The sequence below is a fragment of the Siniperca chuatsi genome, linkage group LG19 (genome assembly GCF_020085105.1).
Source record: "Siniperca chuatsi isolate FFG_IHB_CAS linkage group LG19, ASM2008510v1, whole genome shotgun sequence".
In the NCBI taxonomy this organism is placed as follows: domain Eukaryota; kingdom Metazoa; phylum Chordata; class Actinopteri; order Centrarchiformes; family Sinipercidae; genus Siniperca; species Siniperca chuatsi.
In genome coordinates, this window is record NC_058060.1 from 5,365,499 (window position 1) to 5,388,098 (window position 22,600).

The following is a 22,600-nucleotide window of genomic DNA, read 5'->3' on the forward strand; positions in this document are numbered from 1 at the left end:
TACAGTGGGTTTTAGAGCTTTTTCACTAAAAACAGCTGCCTGCTGCTGCTGAAAGGTTGATGAGAGCAGTGAGACTGAACAACAGTAAATTGCTTGACGCAAAACCAAACAATGAGCTAAAAAGCAGCTAAAATGCTCTGTGAAGCTGAGGGAACAGCAGAGTCTGGGAATAATTCTCTGTGGGTTCGACACAACAAGTGACCCCTTTATATTTTTATATTTGTCATTTGATCATTGACTGTGTAATATAAAAATATCAGTGCGGCTTTAAGTCTATTTTATGTAATTTTAGCCAACTAGACCATATTACTAGACCATATTCTTCTGGAAGTTGTATTCAGTACACAGTGTCTTTGCATTATTTATATATACATTTGGTTTTTGGAGATGTGTTGGTTATGTATGCATACGTTTTGTGTCTACATATAACCATAGGTAGACACAAAACTAGGCACAAAAATCCACTCTGAAGCTACACCAATCCCTGCTAGTTCGACTTTACAAATACATTTGAAAATGTCCCAACCTGTCCCACATTTGTACAAATCTTTTTCCAGTTCTAAAAAATACACAATGATAAATTGTAAGTATTATGTATCTGCTTCAGTTGGTAGCTTGCTGGCTCTTTCTATTGTTAAACCGACAGGTGTGGATACAGAGGATCTACCACCACACTGTTTAGCGCTGATGTATTCCCTCACCCATGTCACACCCTTGTCCACATTTGTCTGTCTCGCTCTCAATTTTTCTATCAAGGCTTAATACCTCTCTGAATCTCCCTCTAGCTTATTCCTCAATGTTTTAAACATAGCCCTCCCTAAGGTTTATATCGTTTTCCATCTAGGCTTCTCCCTCTCTTTTTTACTTCTGTAAATATCTTTCTCATCACAAGAAGGGTTTATAAATTATTCTTATCCATTCCCTCACAGCATTCTTTTTACCTCTTCATGTTCCTTCATCAATCCCTCAAGTCTTCCACAGCATCCTCTCTTCTTCCTTTATCCTTTGCCTCTCTCTCTCTCGTGGTACATAAACAATATTTTTCTATCCCTGCACCCCTCTTGTATATCCCTCTGTTTCTCTCAAAAGTATCTGAACGCCTTTTTTGTTTCTAACTCCAATTTCTTATGCTCACCTCATGGTACTGTACTTCCCTGTATGTAACCCTCCAAAGTCTCTCTTCTTGCTCTTTATTGTGCTCCACATGCCTTCTTATAATTTGTACAAGGCTTAAATACCACTCCTGGTGACAAAGACCCACCCCTGGACACTGACAAAGGGTCTCATTACACAGGGAGAAGACAGAGCCAGCTGGGTTCAGCAGTTTGTATTGCTCTTTCTCTCTCATATGTACACACATTTATACAAGTACACAAAGGTGTACCCAAAAACACATAATGTACATCAAATCTGAAGGACATTTACTGCTGTCATTGCTTGCATGGCAGTAGTAAATGGTTGGATCATTGGTTGCAACATGCACACAAACAGCAAATACACACATGTATGGAGGCCCACATGACACACACACACATCACCGAAACATATATACATTCACACAAGACATAACCACTCTGTGTATGACAAACAGATTCCGCACAATGCTCTTGCTCAGCATCACTATTTATTAATCATACTAACGTTTTGGACCTTCGTCAAGAGTTATCTTAAATAGGTAATGCTCCGCACACTCTGTGTACACAGGTGTGGGACAATTATTCTCCTGTGGGAGTGTCTATAAATTGTGTACAACATGTGTACAATATGTCACATTATATTCCACATATGTAGCAAAAATTAAAAAAGAAAGAGAAAGGAAAAACAATACCATAAGTAGCTCTACAGAATCCTGAAACTCCTTAGAGCATGACACGCCATGGTATCTCGTCATTCAATCCTTTGGGGGATAGAGTTTGTAAATTAAATATCCAATATACTTCTCTTCTATTAAGTATTTTATCAATGTTACCTCCCCTCTCTGGCAGAGTCACCTTTTCAGTGCCCTAGAACCTAAATGATGAGATATCATGTTTGAAGTCGTTGAAATGTACTGCTATTGGGTAATCTCTATCATTTCTCCTAATGGAGCTCTTATGTTCACTTATTCTCGGCTTTAATGAGCATGATGTTTTACCAACATAGGATAACCCACAAGGACTTAACTATGCCCGGCTACGGTGGCAGCAAGGTAGCCCAGTTAGCCAAGGTAGCTACTGTAGGCAAGGTAGCTAAGCAAGGTAGCCAAGACATCCTTCTTCCCAGTAAGTCTTCCAGCTCCTATTGGGGGATCCCAAGGCATTCCCAGGCCAGATGGGATAGTTAATCCCTCCAGCGTGTTCTGAGTTTGCCCCTAGGTCTTCTCCCAAATGGACATGACATGGGGGCATCCTTGTCATTTGCCCCAAAACAACTTAATGAAAATTCTTTCCTAAGCTCCTTCTGGATGTCTGCGCTCCTAACCCTTCCTCTAATGGTGAGCCCAGGCACCCTGCAAAGGAAACTACTTTCAGCCACTTGTATCAACAATTTCATCCTTTTGGTCATTACCCAAAGCTCATGACCATAGGTAAGGGTTGGAAACACAAGTGTCACAACAGCCCAATGAAGCCAAAAGGACAACATCATCTGCAAATAGTAGTGATGCCAGACTGGGCCAATCACATCTCTTACTGGGCTGGCCCCACCCACCTCTATTCAGATTCTTTACTTAAGTAAAAGTACTAATACCACTCTGTGAAAATACTCCACTACAAGTAAAAGTCCTGCATTCAAAACTAATTAAGTATAAATATGTATTATCAGCAAAATCTACTAAAACTATCAAAAGTAAAAGTGCTTGTTGCTGAATTTTGCACTCAAGCCCTCAACTGTCTGCGTCTTCTGTTAATCATTCTATAATCATCCCAGTGACTAGTCTTGGGGCAGCTGGTAGAGTGGGTCATCCACTAATCTTAAGGTCGGCGGTTCGATCCTGGCTTCCCTCCAGCCCACATGTCGAAGTGTCCTTGGGCAAGATATTAAACCCCTCGTGAGGGCTGTGCCTTCGGTGTGTGTGAGTGATTAGTTTATTTGGACTGATGAGCAGTTGCACCTGCCATCAGTGGGTGAATTTAATTTGTAGTGTGAAGTACTTTGAGTGGTCGGAAGACAAGAAAGGTGCGATACAAGTACAGTCATTTCCCATTCCATTTAGTCTCAATAATGATGCATGAAAAAACACAACAAAGTCACAAGAGAAATTAAAATAGGACTCACCTATGGTGGAGAAGCGACCAAGGCAGCAATCATCACAGACCATGGAAAGTAAAATCAACAAAAACAACAATTACCATTTGATATTGTTTAAAAGTTATACTCTCAGGATACACACCAGGATGTGAACTGTTAATGCCTAACAACCAAGGGGAGCTAACATGAAACCAACAAAGCTTTTTCCTTCAACATTCTTTTCTAGGAGAAGTTGTAAAGAAACAGGCAGCTAGCGAGAACAGTGAAAACAGAGTTAATTGGACACCTCACCCCTGGATGCAAAGGAAACAGAGCATGATTACAGTGTTAACACATACACCTGGACAGAAGAGGAAAAGAGAAGGTTGGTTTTGATTTGGTGAGAACAAAAACTCCTGATTGGTTAGTAGTAGCACACTCTTCAACAGCAGCACTGTTAATCATGAAAACATCCCAGCAGTATATCATTGGGAATTAAGAAACTCATAGATTAAAGTCAAGCCAATCCACAGCCTCAGTTGGTCAACACTTGAGCCCATGCATTAGTCACTCACAAACAGTCCAAATTAAACAAGCCAAAAAGCCCCAGCCAAGTTTTAGACAATTTTGTCCAAACAAGGGACAATACAAATGGGTCTAATTATCCATCTAATCCTTGATGAGTAAAAGAACCCAAGCAATCGATCCTGCCCAAATTTAAATTATTTGAAATCAGTTTCAAATAACATCATGCATGACAGTCTTTATTTATTTACTCTATATTTAACTTCTATTTTGTCCATGGCTGACTGCAACCAACCTTCGATGATGGGGGTAACTGGAGGGACCATGGCTGGTTCTTCCATGGGATCAGCAAAGCTGGGAAAGAAGGGCTTAGCTGCAGGGTTAAGGCCAGATCCTTGAATTCCCAGAGGGGTGACTGATGGAGGGGATGCTTGTGGAGGGAACTTCTTAGCTCCTGGGGAGGTGGGACTCTTTACAGAGGAAGATGGGGAACGAGACTTCTTGAATTGTTTTTGGGTCGATTTGACATCTTTGTGCTCTTTGGGTTGGAATTCCTGTGCTGTGGTTTTGGGGGAGCGGAGAGGGGCTGGGCTAGGGGTGTCTAAGGACAGCCCTATGGTTAAAGGATGACATGAAGTGCTAATGTCACTGAAGTCAAATAGCTCGCTGTTGCTGCTCATGTGGGAGTCATTCAGGAGCCATGAAGCATCTGAAGGTGAGAGAGGTGGGGCTGAGGCTAACACCTCACCTTTTGGGGAAAGGCCTAGGCTTATCTGGGAGGCAGGGCTGAAAGCTGAGGTGTCTCCCTCAGGCATGTCTTGCACACAAAATTCTTGGAGGGAACTGGTGTTGTCAAACATCCCGCTGTCAACCATATCACCACCCATTGCTTCATTCTCTGGAGAGAAAGGTGGCGAAAAGACCTGGCTGCTGTTACCCAAGCTGGCATTTTCGGTATCCATCAGGAAGTCAAATGGATCAACAGGGCGAGGGGCCATGCGGAAGGAGCAAAGTGTTGCATTGTTGGTGGTGGAGGGCATAGTGAACGAAGCAGCTGTGGCTTTCAGCTCGCTGTTCAGGACCAATGGATTGATGGAAGGAGCTGTTGGGGAGAACAGGTCCTGGGACACGGGGGAAGGGACCAGGTCTTCTTCTGGGTAGACCTCCTTTTTCCAGGAGCTCTGGCTGGTGTCCATGTCTGCAAACGAGGCTTCCAGGTTTGCCTGAACAGAACTCCGTAGATCTGTCATCACCTCCTCTGTGATTTGAGAGGTCGCTGCGGACACAGAGACAAACGGTTCCGGCATCACTCCCCACTCCTCTGGAAGCTTCTTTCTGCTCTTCCCCCTCTTCCCCCGGCCTCCACTCTTCCCAAGCTCCTCCTCCCAGCCACAGTCTCCTCTCTCCCGCCTTGGACAAATCCTGTGGTAGACCTGCTCTGATGAAGGAGTGTTTTCTCCCTGTGCTTGCACCTCAGGGAGACCCCTGCTCTCAAGGTGTTCGTAAGATCCCTCATCTTTCTGTCGCCTTTTCTTCTTCTTCTTCTGTTTTCGGCCTGATCCATCTCCCTCCCTTTCATCGCCTCCAGCATAAGCGTTGCTCTCTCGGCTTGGCCAACTGTCAGGTGGGTCATCAGGGCTAACTGCGAGATGGCCTGCATGGCGACTGATCACCGTGGAGACACTGGGGGTGAAAGGGAGGTCTGTCGGTAGGCAGCCAGCCTCATCTGGCCAGCAGTCACTTAAGGAACCTTGTTGTGGGTGAAGAGGGGAGAATTTAAAGTTGGTGGAGATGGATATGTGCATTTGAATTGGTTCCCTTAGTCTAACTCAAACAGAAAATAATACATAGTCTAAAAACAATATAACAAAGATCATAACACTGAAAGTACAGAATTATTTAAATCATAGTAGCTAGTATAGTAATTTTATATTCGCTGAGATGGTGGGAAGGCTGAGAAGACAGCATAGAAGCCTCTGGAGGAATTCAATCCAAGGCCAGAAGAGGTGCGTGTTGTTCCAGATAGACGAGCCTTAATCACTACACGCTTTGTGGATATGAACTGTAGGAGTGCTTTTTCTTCATTTATCTTACACCCTTTAGTCAAACAAGCAAAAGTGTGTGTTTTGTTGATCTTAAAACATAATCAAATAAAAATCCACCCCAAGCTGTATTTCAAGTCTTAAAATTCCTTCTGCGTCAATGCTGATTTAGTGAGTGAGTTCTTGGAGGAATGACAATCAAACACATATAGACACAAACATGCTGGAGAGTAATGAATTAAATGATATAGAGAAGTGGTACTTTTGGGTGGCTGACTCACTGCAGCCTGGGGGCTAGTACAGAGTGTACGCTCACGCTGAAACTATTGAGAAGAAAAAGAGCTCTGTTTGAAATCAAAACAGAGAGCGAGAGTCAGGTGTGTGCGTTTGTGTGTAGATGCAAATAAGGTCACATAGTACATATACAGTGTTCCACATTTACATGCACATGGACAAAGAGACAGACAAACAAAAACAAAAAGACTGCTTAATGGTCCCATAGAAAGGAGGTCAATTACAGATAACCGTGCTGTAACTAAAACAGCCTGGTCTTGGGACATTCTATAATAAAGCTCAGGTAGACAAAGAGTAGAGGGGAAATTGCCCACTGAGACAGGGTTTTTCTTCTGCTTTGGCCAAGGTTTGTCTCTAGTTTTCAGTTACACACATACACACACACATACAGAAGAAGAGCTAAAGTGGAGCAGCTGTCAGGCCCCAAACATTACAGTTGCTCTCTGGTGTGCCATATTTCATATTACCAAACCCATGACAGAACTCTGCTCTCTATACTGTAATTGGGAGAGGCAGAAAAAGACATCAGCCAAATGGATCAGAATGTTAGAATTAGTCTGGGGGCACTGTATGTGCATATACTGTATTACTTTATAGTTTCAAAGATAGTACAAATTTAAAATACAAAAGAGCAGCATATAATGTGGTTCCTTCTATTCTCATAAGACGATATTACACACTGGAAAAAGCTAAGGCTTGGGGTGTTTGAATCAAGTTAGTAGTTAATAGTTAGTAAAAAAAAATAATTTTGAATCCAAAATTGAATAGTTCAGAATTAAGAAATAAACTGAATAAGAGTTTTCCTTTAGTGTCTTATCAAATACAAATTCAATAAACTGTCCCAAAAATGCTATTAATAGCTCTGGTGAAAACCGTTTAAAGAGTAATATTCAAAACAAAATTGTTCTTAGAAGCAGTGATCTATCATCTGCCATGTAAACACGTGTACTGCTACTACAGTTGTTGTTATTGGCTCTGTTACTAATAGGGACATTATTTTTCCTATAGCTGTTATTCCTATTATTACTAATTTATTAATATTGACACTACAATTACTATTCTATTTAAAAAAAGAAAATTCTACGTGGTCTTTGCATTGTGCCCCCCATTGTGCTCTGGACTGTGGCCTGAATGGTTGGTTGAACTGTCACTGGTTGGTATAGATATTCTTGGTTTAATTATTGGGAGTTCAGACAATTTATCTGCTTAGAAAATTGCAATAAACTGCAAGTACATTTAGGTGCGTAAGGGATTCATAATGCTGGTAGTCCAATAAATCTGGTAAATCTGGTTTATTCTTCTGCTCTATATCAGGGTCAGAGTCCCTTCAGGTTTTCAAAAATCTGCACTCTACATCTTGTAAAATAGGGTTAGGTTGGTGGTTGCTGCATTGTTGAGTCACCATGTGTTACCTAGGAGTTGACACACATAGAAGTAGAGAGATTATGCACACGTGTGTTGTTAGTTGCAGTTAAACTGAAGCACTGCTCAGTTGTAATGATTCAAACATTCCTGTTGTTTCTTTGGTCTCTGGTAGTTAATAGTTTAGCAGCAGGGGTGATCCAACAAACCAGATTCTGGTTTATGTAAGATCAACTGATCAAAGATCAACTGTACTAATAACTGGTAAATGACCTTTGCTGTTTGTGGTTCCCAATGACTGGATTGCTCACTGCATTGCCTCAGGGCTTTACAGTACTATAAATTCTCAAATAGTGGCTGAACATTTATTTACCTTAATGGTAGAACAAACCAGGCCTTTATTTGGAACAGGATTATATTAAATACACACCTTGATTCCTAATTTCCCCTGTTCCCTAGTTAATGTAAATATAACACTTCCATGTTTACATGTTGTTTTGATTAATTCATGATACATTTCCACAGCACTAATTCCATCAGTACAACAACAAAGTCATGTCATGTTCACTATTCTGCTGTTCTGAGTTTATTTTCTCTAACAGAAGTTTTCTGACAGAAGTTTTCATCCACTCATTGTTTCCAGTTGTTTTCACTTTGCTGTTTTTTTAACCGTCCATGAAACGCAACATTTCCTGAGAAAATGCTTCATATTAAAAGTAGGGATGCACCGATCAGATATGCTGAATTGGTATTGGCACCAATACTGACCTTAAGTGCATCAGGTATCTGCCATGAGGTGACATTAAGTACAGTTTCTTTGTCAATGTCATTATTAAATTCAAATTCAAGTTCTATGTTGTGAGCTATACAGATTTTAAATGTGGAAAGAAACCTGGTTTCAGGATGGTAGCCTGTAATGGCAGATTAGCAGACTCTGAGTTGAGGTATCAGAATTGGTATCAGGAAACATTAGATCGGTGCACCCCTAATTAAAAGTCTTCCAGTGGTTCAACAGGCACAATCCCTGCTTTTCCAGGTAGACTTTTAATTTTAAAAATCTGCAGTGTGCAAGTGTTGAGTTCCATTGACAGTATCTTAACAGCAACCTAACAAAACTGCATAATATTTCTGTTAAAAAGATAAACTCAGCAACAGTTTGGTGTGCATGACATCTGTGGTACTGATGGAAATACCGAATTTGGCCTGTAAGCCATTATAGTTCAGGTAATTTCACTCCCCCTTAATGTGTTTTACCCAGCCTTTATTAGTGGCTGGCTTTTATATATTCTGGCCAGCAACTATTAATTGATTATTTGAATACCAGTTTTTATTTGAGAATTTACAGTTTTTTGCAGAACTGTTCTTTAAGAAGACAAGAAGAAATAGCTTAAAATGAGCATCAGTCCATGTGATGAGGGTTTACATTTGTTTCATTTTATTGTATGATTTCTACTCATCAGTACCTGCTGGCTATTTGATGACAACATCCATCTCCTTATACCCATAAACCTTCAGTTTTGGGGTCTTAGAAGAGGAGCAGGCCCTGTACTTTTAGACATCTTTCCACAGGCATAACCACTCCAATACCAACCAACCGATATTTCCCCCCTTGCTCTTATTTAGTACAGAGGCACACCTGCTGTGTAGCAGTGCACCATTGGAGATCAGCTGCTGTGATGCTTCGTGCATCGTTCCACTGGCCACATAGGATGTTAGCATGGATCTACTAGATGACACAAGCCACAGCATGGTGAGAACTACAACTCCATGCTCTCTAGGATCAGATGTGCACTGAACTGGAGAGCAGGGATGGAAGCAGGGCAGGCTGTGGTGGTGGGAGGGGCTGGTCAGGGGGCTGGTCAAGAGAGCAGGCAGTAAGAGACACAGACAGCTTCTCTCTCTAGGATAAATACATACAGATATCCACACATGCAAACACACACAGACTAAACACATACAGCATATGACTAGAAGCCATGGCATAATGGCACACCCTATACATATCAGCATCAGATGTGCATTGACCTTGAGGTGGATGACTAAATCACATTGGAGCCGGAGTGTGTGTGAGGATATAGCTATGGAAAAGCAAAGACAGACAGCTGCTCTGTATACTGCACCCCTCTGTGGAACAAATCATCAGATGTAAACACCTCTTTATTCAAGAACTGTAATGTGCAAACAACGCTATGGAAGTGGCTCATATTACAGTAGTTTAAATAGCAATTAGCAGTATTTGTCAGCTATTACAGGGGTCTAGCAATTAATACTTTGGTATATGATTTTTTAAAGCAACATGAGACAACTATAAGCAGTACCCAGGAGGTCATATCATCTGTGAGCAAATTGCAGGAGGATTGGTGAAAAAAAATCTGAATTGAAATTAGTATGGAAAAAATCTTGAAGTCATGACATCATATGCCAAAAAGTGCAACACGCATAGCAGTGTTTTCAGTAGTTACATCTCTACTTCAGAGTTGAAGCTTAGGTTCAACTCTGGTGGTCTTTACCATGTGATTTAACATTTAAGTATACCAGAAACTTAAAATACCATTGTATTTCAGTTTGGTTGGGCCAGCTGAGAAAGTCTATGAAGAAAAAAAGAGTAAGACTCTCTCTTCATCACTTCTGCCCAGATGCCCCTAAGCAAGGTACAGAGGCTCCATTTGCTCCAGTTAATTGGCTGAGTTGCCTTCTGTACATACATTTCTGATTATCAAGCACAGCCTTGTTGAAGAAGAGCAGGTTAATAGTGACAAAGTTTTCTTTTAACTAGATACAAATATCTATGGCATGTGAGTTCATCTGCATGTGTCTTACCTGCTGACAGATCCAGAGGGCTGCGAGGAGCCTGGGGTTCAGGCAGCATGGGGCTGTGGGGCTCTTTAGGGGCATTTGAGCCCCCTGGGTGTGTGGGATGCTGGGGTTCCGCTATACTTGGAACCCTCTCTGCTGAGAGGGGTATAGACCCCACCTCCACATTCACCCCCATCCCGTCAGGCTGGGAGAAACCTGACAATCAAAGGCAGACAAACAGATACAGTATATAGGGTCAGTGTTGGGGGATTCTCTTAGCACTGATGCTACTGTTGTTAAAAATACACCAGCAATAATCCAAGGTGGTCAATAGTTTTTCTTTTAATGGAGAGTAGTCTTCCTTTTTAACAGAGGGTAGCCCAATGACATCATGTAATAGTCTTCCGACCCATAGGGAATCTGTCTTGTTCCTAGTAGCCTGCAACAGCACAGTGTTTAGCTATAGTAGGTTTTAAACCACTAATAAGGTGGAAAAGGATATTCTCTCTATTGGTTCATCACAACATGAACAGATCAAAGTAAAGTACTGTACATTGACAAAACAAGGATAGAGCAAGAGAAAAAGAGGGAACAAAACAATTAAAAGAAGAAAGAAGGCCAAAGAGGGCAAGGTACGAGATGAAAAGACGCAGCAGCAAGAATGACTCAGACAAAACAACACACACAATCTACACAGCTCCTGGGGATACTCTGTGTCTGTGTGCGTGTGTATGTGGTCTAAACATGTACAGTATTTGTGAAAGAAATTGTCAGAGCCTGGGTGAGATTATGAATGTGTGTGTGTGTCTACAATATGTGTTTGTTGTCTAAATACACATGAATGAGTGAGATTAGTCAAGATTGTGCGTGTGCATGAGGCTGTGGTGTATAAACTAAATTGATCGAAATTGGGTTAGAAAGTAATTTTGTGGGCATTCACTGTTGCAAGTGTCAACTGTATGTGTATTTTTATAGGAATGTGTGTGCGTGTGCGTGAGAGAGCGAGGGCAAAAGAGTGTGTGTGTGGGTTGAAGCCTGGAGCAGTAATTCGGTGGCCCAGAAACGACAGATCTCATTAAGGAAACAGTGAGAGCTGGGTATGCAGAGGTTGGCATGGTGAAAGGCATAATTCAGCCTCATAGCTCATACTGAGTGTGTGTGTCACTCTGTGGAGTACCAGCAGATACCAAGCTAGTGACAGCTACAGTTCTGCATGCAGCTAACAAGCTTTGCCTCACCACAAGCAATTTATCAGGGTGGATTTTACGACCACAGATTCAAGGCCAGTTGTTGGACTGAAGTGACATTTTTTATGAGAAAGAAAATCTAATGAGCAAAGAGATTTGGGTACTGAAATATCATTATGTTCGCTCTAATGATCCTCAATGATTGAATGTTATATGTGTTTGTATATCTGTATTTTTAAAAGGAGCTGTACGTGACATTCGCTGCCACTAGATCTCGCACTAGAGCACCAAGATCTCAGACCAAAACAAATGGGCACTATGGCCCACCAGACTCCATTGAGAAAAATAGTAATTTTACCTCGCAGATCATCGTAAAACACAATTCATTATTATTACAATATTCTGGCTCTACGCCTCAGCCAGCAGCCACAAAATGGGCAACAATGGCTGCAACGTAATCCTTGGGGACAAATTCGACCATCAAAGTAGCCTACGTCATTAAAAATGACAACATTATTAAATGCATTAAATGCAACATGACAACATTATGGAAAGGATGCCTTTAGCGATAGACCTTTTTGTTAAATAGTAAGATCCTTTTTGTTTAACCAGAAACAGCTGTTATATCTCCACCAGACGCCACCAGAGTTATCTCATTGCACTTGTAATTCAATCCAATTAAATTTTATTTATATCGCGCCAATTCACAACAGAAGTTATCGCATTGCACTGGGTAAGCATTCTATCTCCCATAGCTTCCATATGCACCAACAACACTTCTTCAGCTTCCTTCCCTTACTTAGGGGTACCAGACAGGACTGCCCCCTTTCCCCCCTCCTATTGATGATCTTTTGGTCTTTTTATCCAGAGCCGATTCTTTAATCCCACAAATGCTCTCTTGATCTTTAAGAAGTTCAGTGTGATATCAGGCTACAAGTTGAATTTGTGCAAAAGCGAACTATTCTGTTAACACAGCCGCCCTTCAGATTCCCTTGAACTCCTTCCAGTTCAGGATGGTCAATGACCAGTTTACTTATCTTGGTATCAAGATCACCAGGAAATATTCCAGTCTTTTTCATAACAACATAGAGAACCTTGTGCAAAAAATCAAATCCTCCTTTGCCCACTGGAAACGCCTGCCCCTTTTACTAATTGGTAGAGTTAATGTAGTGACGATATGTACGGTATCTGTTTCAGTGCTTGCCCCTTGTTATTCCCAAATCGTTTTTCTCAAAATTAGACAGTCTTATTTTAGACTTTGTTTGGAATGGCAAGGCTCCCCGCATAGGCAAAAACATCTACAGAAGCCCAAAAACTTAGGCTTAGCACTGGCAAATTTTCAAACGTACTATTTGGCTGTGGCTTCTATACTTGATACATGCCGCTAACCCTAACCCATCAGAAAGGGCCCAGATTGAGGAAGCCTCTTGTCACCCAGTCATCTCATCCTCTCTTTTGTGCTCCTCTCTCCCATTATCATGAAATAAGGTGTGCAATAACCAACTCGTACGACACTCCCTTAAGATTTGGGTTCAGTTCAGTTTACCTATCTCCACACTCCACTGCTGGCTGTCATCATAAATAAAGACATTCCCATTCATCTCGTTGTCCTCTGCCTGTTAGTCTGTGACAACAACGGCTTCATTGTCTTATGTTGTTTAATGGTGCATTCTGCAACTGACCTAACTCAATTCCTTAACACAGGGGTTTTCAAAGTGTGAGACTGTGGGCCTCCCCTCCGACAAAGCTTAGAAAAACGTGACCACTATTAGCTTAGTTCAATTCCTGGATGTCTATGGGATCATGTAGCTGCTACTTGATCCCATAGACATCCAGGAATTGACATAAAATAGCCTAATACTGCTGTTTGACATAATTTAAAACTGCATGTAAATATAAAAAAGGGCTGATTCTAAGTAAGAAATTGTATAATTCCTCAGAACTATGTCCAATTTAGAGATATTTAGGCAATCCTGAGCATGGTTCCCCTTTGATGTCTAATAAAAAATCTGTTTGTTAGAAATCCTTCATGAACATCGTTTTCACCTTAAGTCTCTGAGCCTCCCCTAAAACTGTCTGGCACCCCCCAGGGTAGGCCCACCTCCCACTTTGAAAACCCCTGCCTTAACACATAATAGTCCAACATATACATACAACTGCCAGAAATAGAAATGTTATCTCAATATATTTTCTTGATACAGAGTAAAACAACAACTCTCTTTTGGCTGTATTTTGTCCTTAACGTCCAAAGCTCAAATTTCAAAAGAAAAAAAGTCCTAGTCCAACAAGTCCGTAGTATGTAAATAAAGTCATTAGATGGGCAACAGATGTTTCAACAGAAAGCACCATGATGAAATTATGATGTGACACTGTTTCTGTAATGGCACATGATGATGAAGAAAACGTTTGCATTGCCAGCTCAGTTAAAAGCAAAGATGTGTTACCACTGTTACCACTACTCAGTACTTCAATTCAAACTAATTTGTGCTGCTGTTGCAAGCTAAAATTTTTCTAAGGCTAGTACTATCACTTAGTTTCAGTGGTGAAAAATAAAGGCTTGCAGAATGGATATAGTACAAGTAGTACAAATGGTACAGCATGGTGGTACATAATTCTGTAGTTTATCGTGAGTGACACACTGTGTCCTTTTTCTGATTAATTTATGTTATTATTTTTAAAGATTAAACATGATAATTAACTTTAGTTTTTTTGCTATTTGATAACCACTAATAAATAATGCAATTTGTATAGGGGCAAGTAAATTGACTTGGCAGTAGATTTCTGAAGTGAAAAAAAAACAAAAAACCTTAACATTGAACCCTGCTACTGCCATCTAAACATTTCAAATTACATTTTAAGCTCAGGTTTGTGAAGCACTGGTCAACTTAATGTTGGAAAAGTCCACTATAAAAGGGAATTATGTTTATTATTATAGTAGTGATTAGTACTGCTGCTATTATCATAGTAGTGGTACCAGCATCAGTGTTAATGCCGTATTGCTGTGTGGCAGTAAAAATATTGGAAGTATACCTGAAAAAGTTCCTATCCGGCCAGTATCCATCATTTGGGCAGGGCTGGTCTGAGAGCCTAAAGGATCTGAATGACCTGCCATGGAGGCTGGCAAGAGGGAGACAAAGAACAACAGAAAGAGAGTCATGGAAGAACAGGAAAGGGCAGGAAAATAGAGAAAAAGTGGGAAGGAAGAAATAGTTCAGGGCGATTAATGACAAAGAGGCAACGATGGATGAAAGGAGGAGAAAGGAGAACAAGAAGGGAAGGAATGGGAGGTGGTGGTTGGGCATGTGGGCATTAATAATTTAGAATGGGTGAGTTGGAGGCAGACAACAAGGAAACAAACAGAGAAAAGGTGTTGAAATCAAACTTTACTATATTTTTGGATATATGAGTACAATATTGTTCTGAGCACTGTACTGCACTAAGAAGAAAAGCTCTGGTTTTGCCCCCATGGTAAATTGTTGTATATATGTATAATTATATATATGTACACCTTTTGCCTGTACATATTACGTATGTTCTCTGCTTATCTTTGTTTAGCTTTGTTGTCTTTGATTAGTTGTATATTTATATTTGTATCTTAAGATCTATTGACAACCACAGACAAATTCTTTGTATTTGTCAACATACTTGGCCAATAAATTTGATTCTGGTTCTGATAAAATGAAAAATGATTCATTATTTTGATCTTGAGACCCTAGAGACTAACATGTCCCAGAGTTGAGATGAAGTCATTATTTTGCATGTCACATAGTAAGTCTCAAGTCTTGGCTATTAGTAAATAAGAATGAAGTCCCAAGTTAAGTTTCAGTTTAAGTCTGAGTCCTAAACCAAACCTTTGTGTGTCTACTGGTGTGCATTGCCAAACGCACATTTCCCTTCTGCTCCTGCAACATGATTGGCTGCTTTCAAATTGATTCAAAGTTGATTGGCTGCATACAAGTCTGAAGTCCAAGTGAAGTCATGAGTCAATGGTCATGAGTCAAAATCGAATCTTTAAAGTCAAGTCTAAGGGCACTAAATTCTGGTCATGTGTCGAGTGCACACATCTGTTAATAACTGTTCATTCGTTTAGATAGTAATGATTTGGGGTGGCTGTGGATTAGTGGGTCGTCCACTAATCGGAAGGTCGGCGGTTCGATCCCGGCAACCCCCAGCCCACATATCTAAGTGTCCTTGGGCAAGATACTGAACTCCAAATTGCTCCTGAGGGCTATGCCTACAGCGTGAGTGTGTGTGAGTGATTAGTTTCAGTTGTCACCTGCCGTCAGTGTATGAATGTGTGTAAATGTAGCAAAAGAGTTTCCCCTCGGGGATCAATAAAGTATTTCTGATTCTGATTCTGAATGGGGTGAATGTGATATGTAGTGTGAAGCGCTTTGTGGTCGTAAGACTAAAAAGCTGCTATATAAGTACAGTCCATTTATCATTTAATGCTAAAGCTATCTATTTCAGTTCATTTGGAAGGGTGACTTTGGAGCAAAATTATTGACCTTCGTACCTGATAAGAAGTCTGTAGCCAAGGCCTGCTGCTGGTCAAGTGAGCGTGGCCACACCTCTCCCTGTGGCTCTGGGCGCAACGCTGATGTCTGTCTCCCCACGGTCAGCTTACAACCTGCAGTGACAACATGGAGCATCGAACATCAGTTCCCCCTCTTTGCTGATGATGCACCACTATACAACTGTAATTTAATGACACAGGGCTATTGAAATCACAATCCACTGAACACAAATCCACACACACTCACAAATTACTCACACATAGGCATTTACAAAACATAAACACTTCTACATAGTGGAATCTATCACACATAAAATGCTCACATACACAACACATGTACCTGCACTCTCACCTGCTAAATTTCCTCCCAAAACCAGATATCCCAGTCCCATACACCTCAACATTCAGTGGTGTTTGCTATGTACTGCTCAGTGCCTCTGTCTCTGTCTGTCTCCACTGCAGCCTCAGCTGGCTCTGAGCTACTAACACTGTGAACCTCCAGTGTCACACACACACACACACACACACACACACACTCGCCACACAAAGAGACACACACACAAGAATGCGACCACAGTCGGAGAGTCTGGGTTTTGTGTGACGTTTCACTAGCTGTCTGGTTCAGGTTCCAGGTCCCGCCAGCTAGCGCCTCCCCTCCCACTCCTTGAATTCCCACAGCCCACTCCTTCCCTCTCTACTCCAGTAGTCACCCTTCAACTCCCAGTCTCCAACCAGAGATCCTGACTGGACCGCAGAGGCCAGAACCCCCGACTGGCAGATTTACTGTGGCTGTTTGGGTGTGGAAGATAAAAATGGAAAGAGGAGAGGAGGAAAAAACACAGCAAGGGAAAGGCAGGGTCAGAGAGGAGGGTGAAGGGTTGAATGGAGTAGAGGTTATAGGACAGCAAGGGAGGAGAAAAAAGCAGGAAAGAGGATTTACAGAATGAGTAAGGGAAAAAGACAAGGTGGAAACATCAAAATAAGGGAGTGATGAATGGAGGAAAGGAAGGAAAATGGATAGGAACAGGAAGGAAGGAAGGTAGAGGAGTAACGGAGGGAAGGGAGAAGTGGAAGAGAGAAGGAGGGAGGCACTGATGGCAACCCTTTCTCAGCAGTGCTCACAGACGGTGACACTGAGGCGAACAGACAGGACGCAACCCAAAGTAACAAACGCTTCCATATATCAGACACACACAGGGGCTATAGTAGGGTGTGCATTGTCTGTCTCGACAGGACACAGAAAGCACTCCATCGGCAGGGTCACCAATTGATTCAGAAACACTAGTGCAGTAGCACTTGTCCTTATGGTCACATTTGTGTCTGTCTGCCTGTCTTTGTGTTACTCTCTGCCTTGTGAACACGATTTTGGGTAAATAGCAGGAGACACGCAAAGTCACAGTAGACTTCTCATATGGCTAAGGTGGTCAAAACGAGTGCACCTAAATGCACTGAGCGTCTTTTGCTCTTCTTAGTTAAATCAGTGAAGCTAAAACGTTACAGGAAAACAGGTCGATGTTTCCCCCACAGTGCTGTGCTGCTGTCCAAGGTGCTGATATCAGACTAAGCTGTTTTGAAAGGGCAGTCAGGGCACTGGTGTGAAAACCTCTAACATCTCTCCCTATTTGAATCTTTATCCCTTATTGAACAACTGGGGTTGACTTGGGTAGATCACAGTCTTATTTAAAGCTGTGGCCAGAGGGTGTTTTTTTAATGGGGGGGTGGGAGGTTACACAAATGCATAACCTCAAAGCGGGTAGCTGTTTGGTAAGTACCCATCACTCAAAGAAAACATCTCTTAGCAAAATTAGCAACAATATCAATAGACTGAGTTGAAACAACTACAGAGTTAAAGTATATGTCTATTATAGTGGTACTTAAAAGAATAATCTCAGTATTTTTTCATTTGTCATACCTGTTGTAACATTGTATTCACAAAGTTAAATGCAATCTGGGAACGCAGCAACATAGTCCAACAGAGCAAGAAAAATAGGCAGTCAGAAACTAATACAGGTTTTAAACAATGTCTTAGGTTAGCTAACCACATTTGGTAGGTGAAATCATTACCCAGATTGTGCATTGTAAACATCCATCACAGTTTACAGATCTACTTCCTGGCTTAACTTTGACCTACTGTGGTTGTAGTTGTGCTCACACAGATTTCCTGTTCAATGAGGGAATTTTACCAACATTTCAGGTGTGCTCATTTTTGGTTTTGCATCAAAATAAAGTGGTTTAGATCGGTGGTTCCTGACCTTTTTTGTTTGACATACCTCCACAGCCCTACAAGATGGGCTCAAGTACCTCTTCATCATACCCCTTCTATAGATGGGATAGCTTCATCACATTGTTCAAGAAAACACAGTGGTCGTGGTGGATACATGTTGTGCTTGAGAACTGATATTCATTATAATTTAATCCACATTATATGTAGATGTTTAAATTTGGCGTCTTTTTATATTTGTTTTTTCAGTAGAAAGGGTGATCCTAAAATGTTTTAATCTAATAGGCTTTTCACACTGCATATTTGTAGCCCAGGGCTATCCTTAGCCTACTAGCCTACTATCCCTGGGTTGAATGTCTGTTGACTAATGTTTACATTCTAGAATGACACGTGATTACTCGGTTTACTTTAGCCCTGTTTCACACTGGCACCTTTTAACCCCGTGTTTAGTCGATTTTCAGGGGATAACCCCGGAAACTCAGCTAACCCTGCTCCGGTGCAGGGCTAGCAAGACCTAGCTGGTCACCCAGCTGCTGCAGCTGGGTGGCGGAGCACTGGTGCAGGCAAGTCGCGGATTAGTAGGCTGAAGACTGGCCGGTAGAGGTGCAGGCTGAGGGCTGGCAGGTTGGGGTGCAGGCTGATGACTGGCTGACAAATCCACGACTGGAGGGCCGAACGCTTCCATGAAGTACGTTACAAAACTGTGAAAGGATTGGGTGACGGGTCCATGTCGTGACCATATGGATTCTGCCCAATGGAGTGCTGGTCTGTGGAGCAAGTAGATTAAGAAGGCCACCTTGGATTGCTCGTTGGGATACAGTTGCGGCTGCATCTCTAGGACCAGGGAACACAGTAATAGGAATCTGTCGCAGTCTTCTGCTGAGCCAGAGAAGGCCGCTAGTTGGACGATAAGGCTGAAATACACCGGTGGTGGCTGGTGGTGGATGGGTGGAGAGATATCGTCAGAGACCCACCACCTGGTCCTGGAAGGGGTCTGCGGAGCTCATGGCTGTAATCCTTTTGGTATTGGTCCGATCGCTGGAGAGGGAGATCACTGGAGAAGGAGATTGCTGGAGAGGGAGATCGTTGGAGAGGGAGATTGCTGGAGAAGGCGATCGCTGGAGAAGGCGTTATGCCGAGTAGCATGGGGAGTCCTTGTACCAAACAAGGTCGGACACTGGCTGAGGTGAGTGCTGGGTTTTTATGCTGGCTGTGATTAGGTGCTGATGGGGAGCGGCAGTGTGATAGGGAGCAGGTGTGGATGATTAACCGATGGTGGAGCTTGGCGTATCCGTGACAGTGTGTTTGTGTTTTTTGGAACATGTCCCATGAATTGTTCATTCTGAACTGTTCTGGCAGAACATTTTCACATTGGAGCACATATAACCAGTACTACTGACTCCCAGTTTAACTGAGGGACCTGTTATGTACAGTTTATATACTGTACTAGCATGCTTTTCAATGTAAAAATCAGTGTTCTCAGAACTTAAGATATCATCAAGTCTACAGTTTGTGCTACATTATGTTTGGCAGAGAGTTATAAATCTGCACATTTACTAAATACTTACCTAAACCATACAAGAAACAGAAAAATGTGTGATTTAAAGCTGCAATCTGTAACTTTTGAATGTTATGTCTCGCTCAAGCATTCAGAGGTACATGAATATATTACTTCTATAGCAAAGTTGGTGTAGTTGTGGAAACTTGTGTGGCAGCCTGCTGTTTTCTGATGAATGAAATTACAAACATAGTGCAGGAGGTGTCACTGGCAATGAGCTAGCTGTAGGGATGCCATGATAACGTTTTTTGCCACCGATACAGATTGCAGATCGTCTTCGAGCCATATCAGCTGTTACTGATGGTTTTTTGTTTTGTTATAGCAGCTGGTATAGCAGTATCAAGTACTGAAAACAGTCCCTTTTTTAAGTGCTTAAAAAGTCCTTGAAATTCAAATGAACCACATAAAGCTGTCATATATTTTGTCCAAAGTTTTGTTCAAGTCATTCTAATTAAATTGCCCTCAGAAATCAGAAATCAGAAATAGCTCAGCTTCTTCTTTTTTTAAATTCTGATGCGTCACCATCTCTCCCTCTCTGACTCATCAATGGCTCTCTCTATCCTTTCTTCCTTGCCTTGATGAGCCAGTTACCAAAAACTAAATATGCCAGGGAAGTGTAAATTTAATCCAGCATGGCTGGAAACTGATCTTTATAGCGAATGGCTTTTTGGCTGCTCTGTTTTATACCAACTGCTGACTACTCACTCCTCCTAGCTGGTGTGACAGTTTAACTGGTGGTCAAATTAACTGGTGATATTCCCAGATGTGTCGTAGGCGTGGCTTGAGGATCCCTTGTCTACTAACCAGGAAATACGTACCGATTACTTTGCTTATGTAAGTAATGTATATTTATGTAGATATTTTTGATTCATAGGCTTCTCCAACCTGCAAATTAGTTTAAAGTGAGGACAACAGGTAATGACAATATAGGTGACTGTGTCGATGCCTGTTCAACACTGCAAACGTCAATAAATCGCTCAACTGTTCAATAAATCGCTCAAATGTTCATGTTGTTAGCCCTATATTGTGTCATGATCGTTTTTAATGTGTTTGTACCTACATAAAGCCTATAAGTGAAACAGTCTGAGGTATTTGTTGATGCCCAGTTGAAACGCAGTGTGGAGATCGCTGTTAGCTGTGGCAGAGTGCGTAACTTGTGATACAACATTTTAACATCGATCATGCTTTATATTCCACACTATCTGTTATGGTTTACAAAGTTGTCTCGTTGTCAGTCTTATATTTGTATCTATGTCGTCATTAAACTAACGTGAACTTGATTTGAGAACAGTTTAAACTTTCTTACAGCCTGTAAGTAAAACATACAGTCTGGAGTGTATGTTTATACCCAGCTCGAACGCAGCATGGACTGAGCTGTGTCAAAGTGTGATACTGTACGGCCAGATTCACTTGTGATACAACATCTGTAGGCTATCTACCATTGATCATGTTTCATATTAAAGTCTACAGACATTTATCTCACTTATCACAACTGTTTTCTACACAATTCAGCACACTCTTTCATCCACATTAGACAATGTAACTCGTTTTGCAAATGGGGACAGATGATGGATGCACAGGTGTAGAAACTAAAATCAGTAGGGAGTGGTACACTCTATACTATGTAAATTCGGCTAATATGTCTCAACTTTGTGGGTTTTTGAGTAAACTGGACAGTGAGTACACAGTGATTAGACAGTGAGATATAGTTATAGTTAAAACCCACAGTGCCATCATACTCTGTTACTATTGGCCTGGAATGGAGGAGGACATTTGCAAGTGGGTGAGTTGGTAATCTTCAAAATGCTGAGGTGGAATTCAGCAACTGTACAGAGGACATTACACATAATTTATAACTTATAATTCATCCACATTACATACATTCCTACCATGGAGCATTGGGGAGTGTAATGTGTATTTTGCAAATGCAGAAAGCATGTAACACTTAACTCATGTTTTCAGTTATCGTCATAACTTCAGTTATCGTCATAACTGTTAAATTATTAAACTCGGGATTGTGGGGAGGAAAGCTCAGGGGCTGATATTGATGAATGGGTAAGAAGCTTGATTCAACTGCAGACCAACATTTGGCTGGAAGACTGGGCTCCACCTTGGATGAGTTACCTGAACTCTCACAGTCATGCAGCTATATCTAGTTTAATTCACCTTACTTGCATGTCTTTACACTTCTTCTGAGCACACTGGTGCAGCTGAAAGACCACAAGAACACACTGACACCACACAAAGGACCACAGCTAAGATTTAAACCCAGAATCTGACACACATTGTCACACAATTTTAAGAACTAATATAGTATAATGATTGATAAAGATTAAGACTCTGGATGAGTGACGTGAACCTGACAAAATGTTTGACAATAATCTAAGGTCTGTTTTTTCCCCATGTCACATTGAGTGCACCACCTGCAGTATGTGGTACCACACACTACAGTGGTGTGCAAAAGTGTTTGCCCCCTTCCCGATTTCTTATATTTTTGCATGTTTGTCACACTTAAATGTTTCAGATCATCAAACAAATTTAAATATTAGTCAAAGATATGTAAACTTTGTTTGTTTTTTACACCACAGCTGGTGTGTTGCCTATGTTAAAGATTTGATTTTGGTGGGTCTAAATGATAAAAGGTAGGAAATACCTTAACTGCAGGGATGACAGCCAGTGGTCCCTTCCTACACATGGAGAGTCTGGTCAAAAGGTACCTCCTCAACCACCCTCCCTCACTCCTGGCGGCTGCCGAGTGGGTGCAGCCAGGCTCAGTGGGGGAGTGCTAGGAATTTATAGTAAAGTGTTACCTGGTCTTCCTCATAGACCCAACCCAATACCCGACCGACCGGTCTAGGGTGGCCTATATAGCGCTCCGGCTAACCGGCCCAG

General features: G+C 41.6%; 1 protein-coding gene across 15 annotated transcripts in view; it reads right to left on the reverse strand.

Moving 5' to 3' along the window:
• LOC122866573 (microtubule-associated protein 4) overlaps nt 1-22,600 on the reverse strand; it is a 162,511-nt gene that overhangs the window by 75,044 nt on the left and 64,867 nt on the right. For 11 of the 15 annotated variants that reach the window (XM_044176376.1, XM_044176382.1, XM_044176378.1 and 8 more), the window contains 4 exons: nt 15,930-16,043; nt 14,444-14,530; nt 10,251-10,442; nt 4,028-5,482 (listed from right to left, as the gene is read on the reverse strand). In XM_044176376.1, the coding sequence (XP_044032311.1) occupies nt 4,028-5,482; nt 10,251-10,442; nt 14,444-14,530; nt 15,930-16,043 (1,848 nt within the window). Of the gene's footprint in view, nt 1-4,027; nt 5,483-10,250; nt 10,443-14,443; nt 14,531-15,929; nt 16,044-16,281; nt 16,394-22,600 lie in introns of those variants that run through there. The other 4 variants (XM_044176381.1, XM_044176379.1, XM_044176384.1 and 1 more) reach the window with 3 other exon arrangements.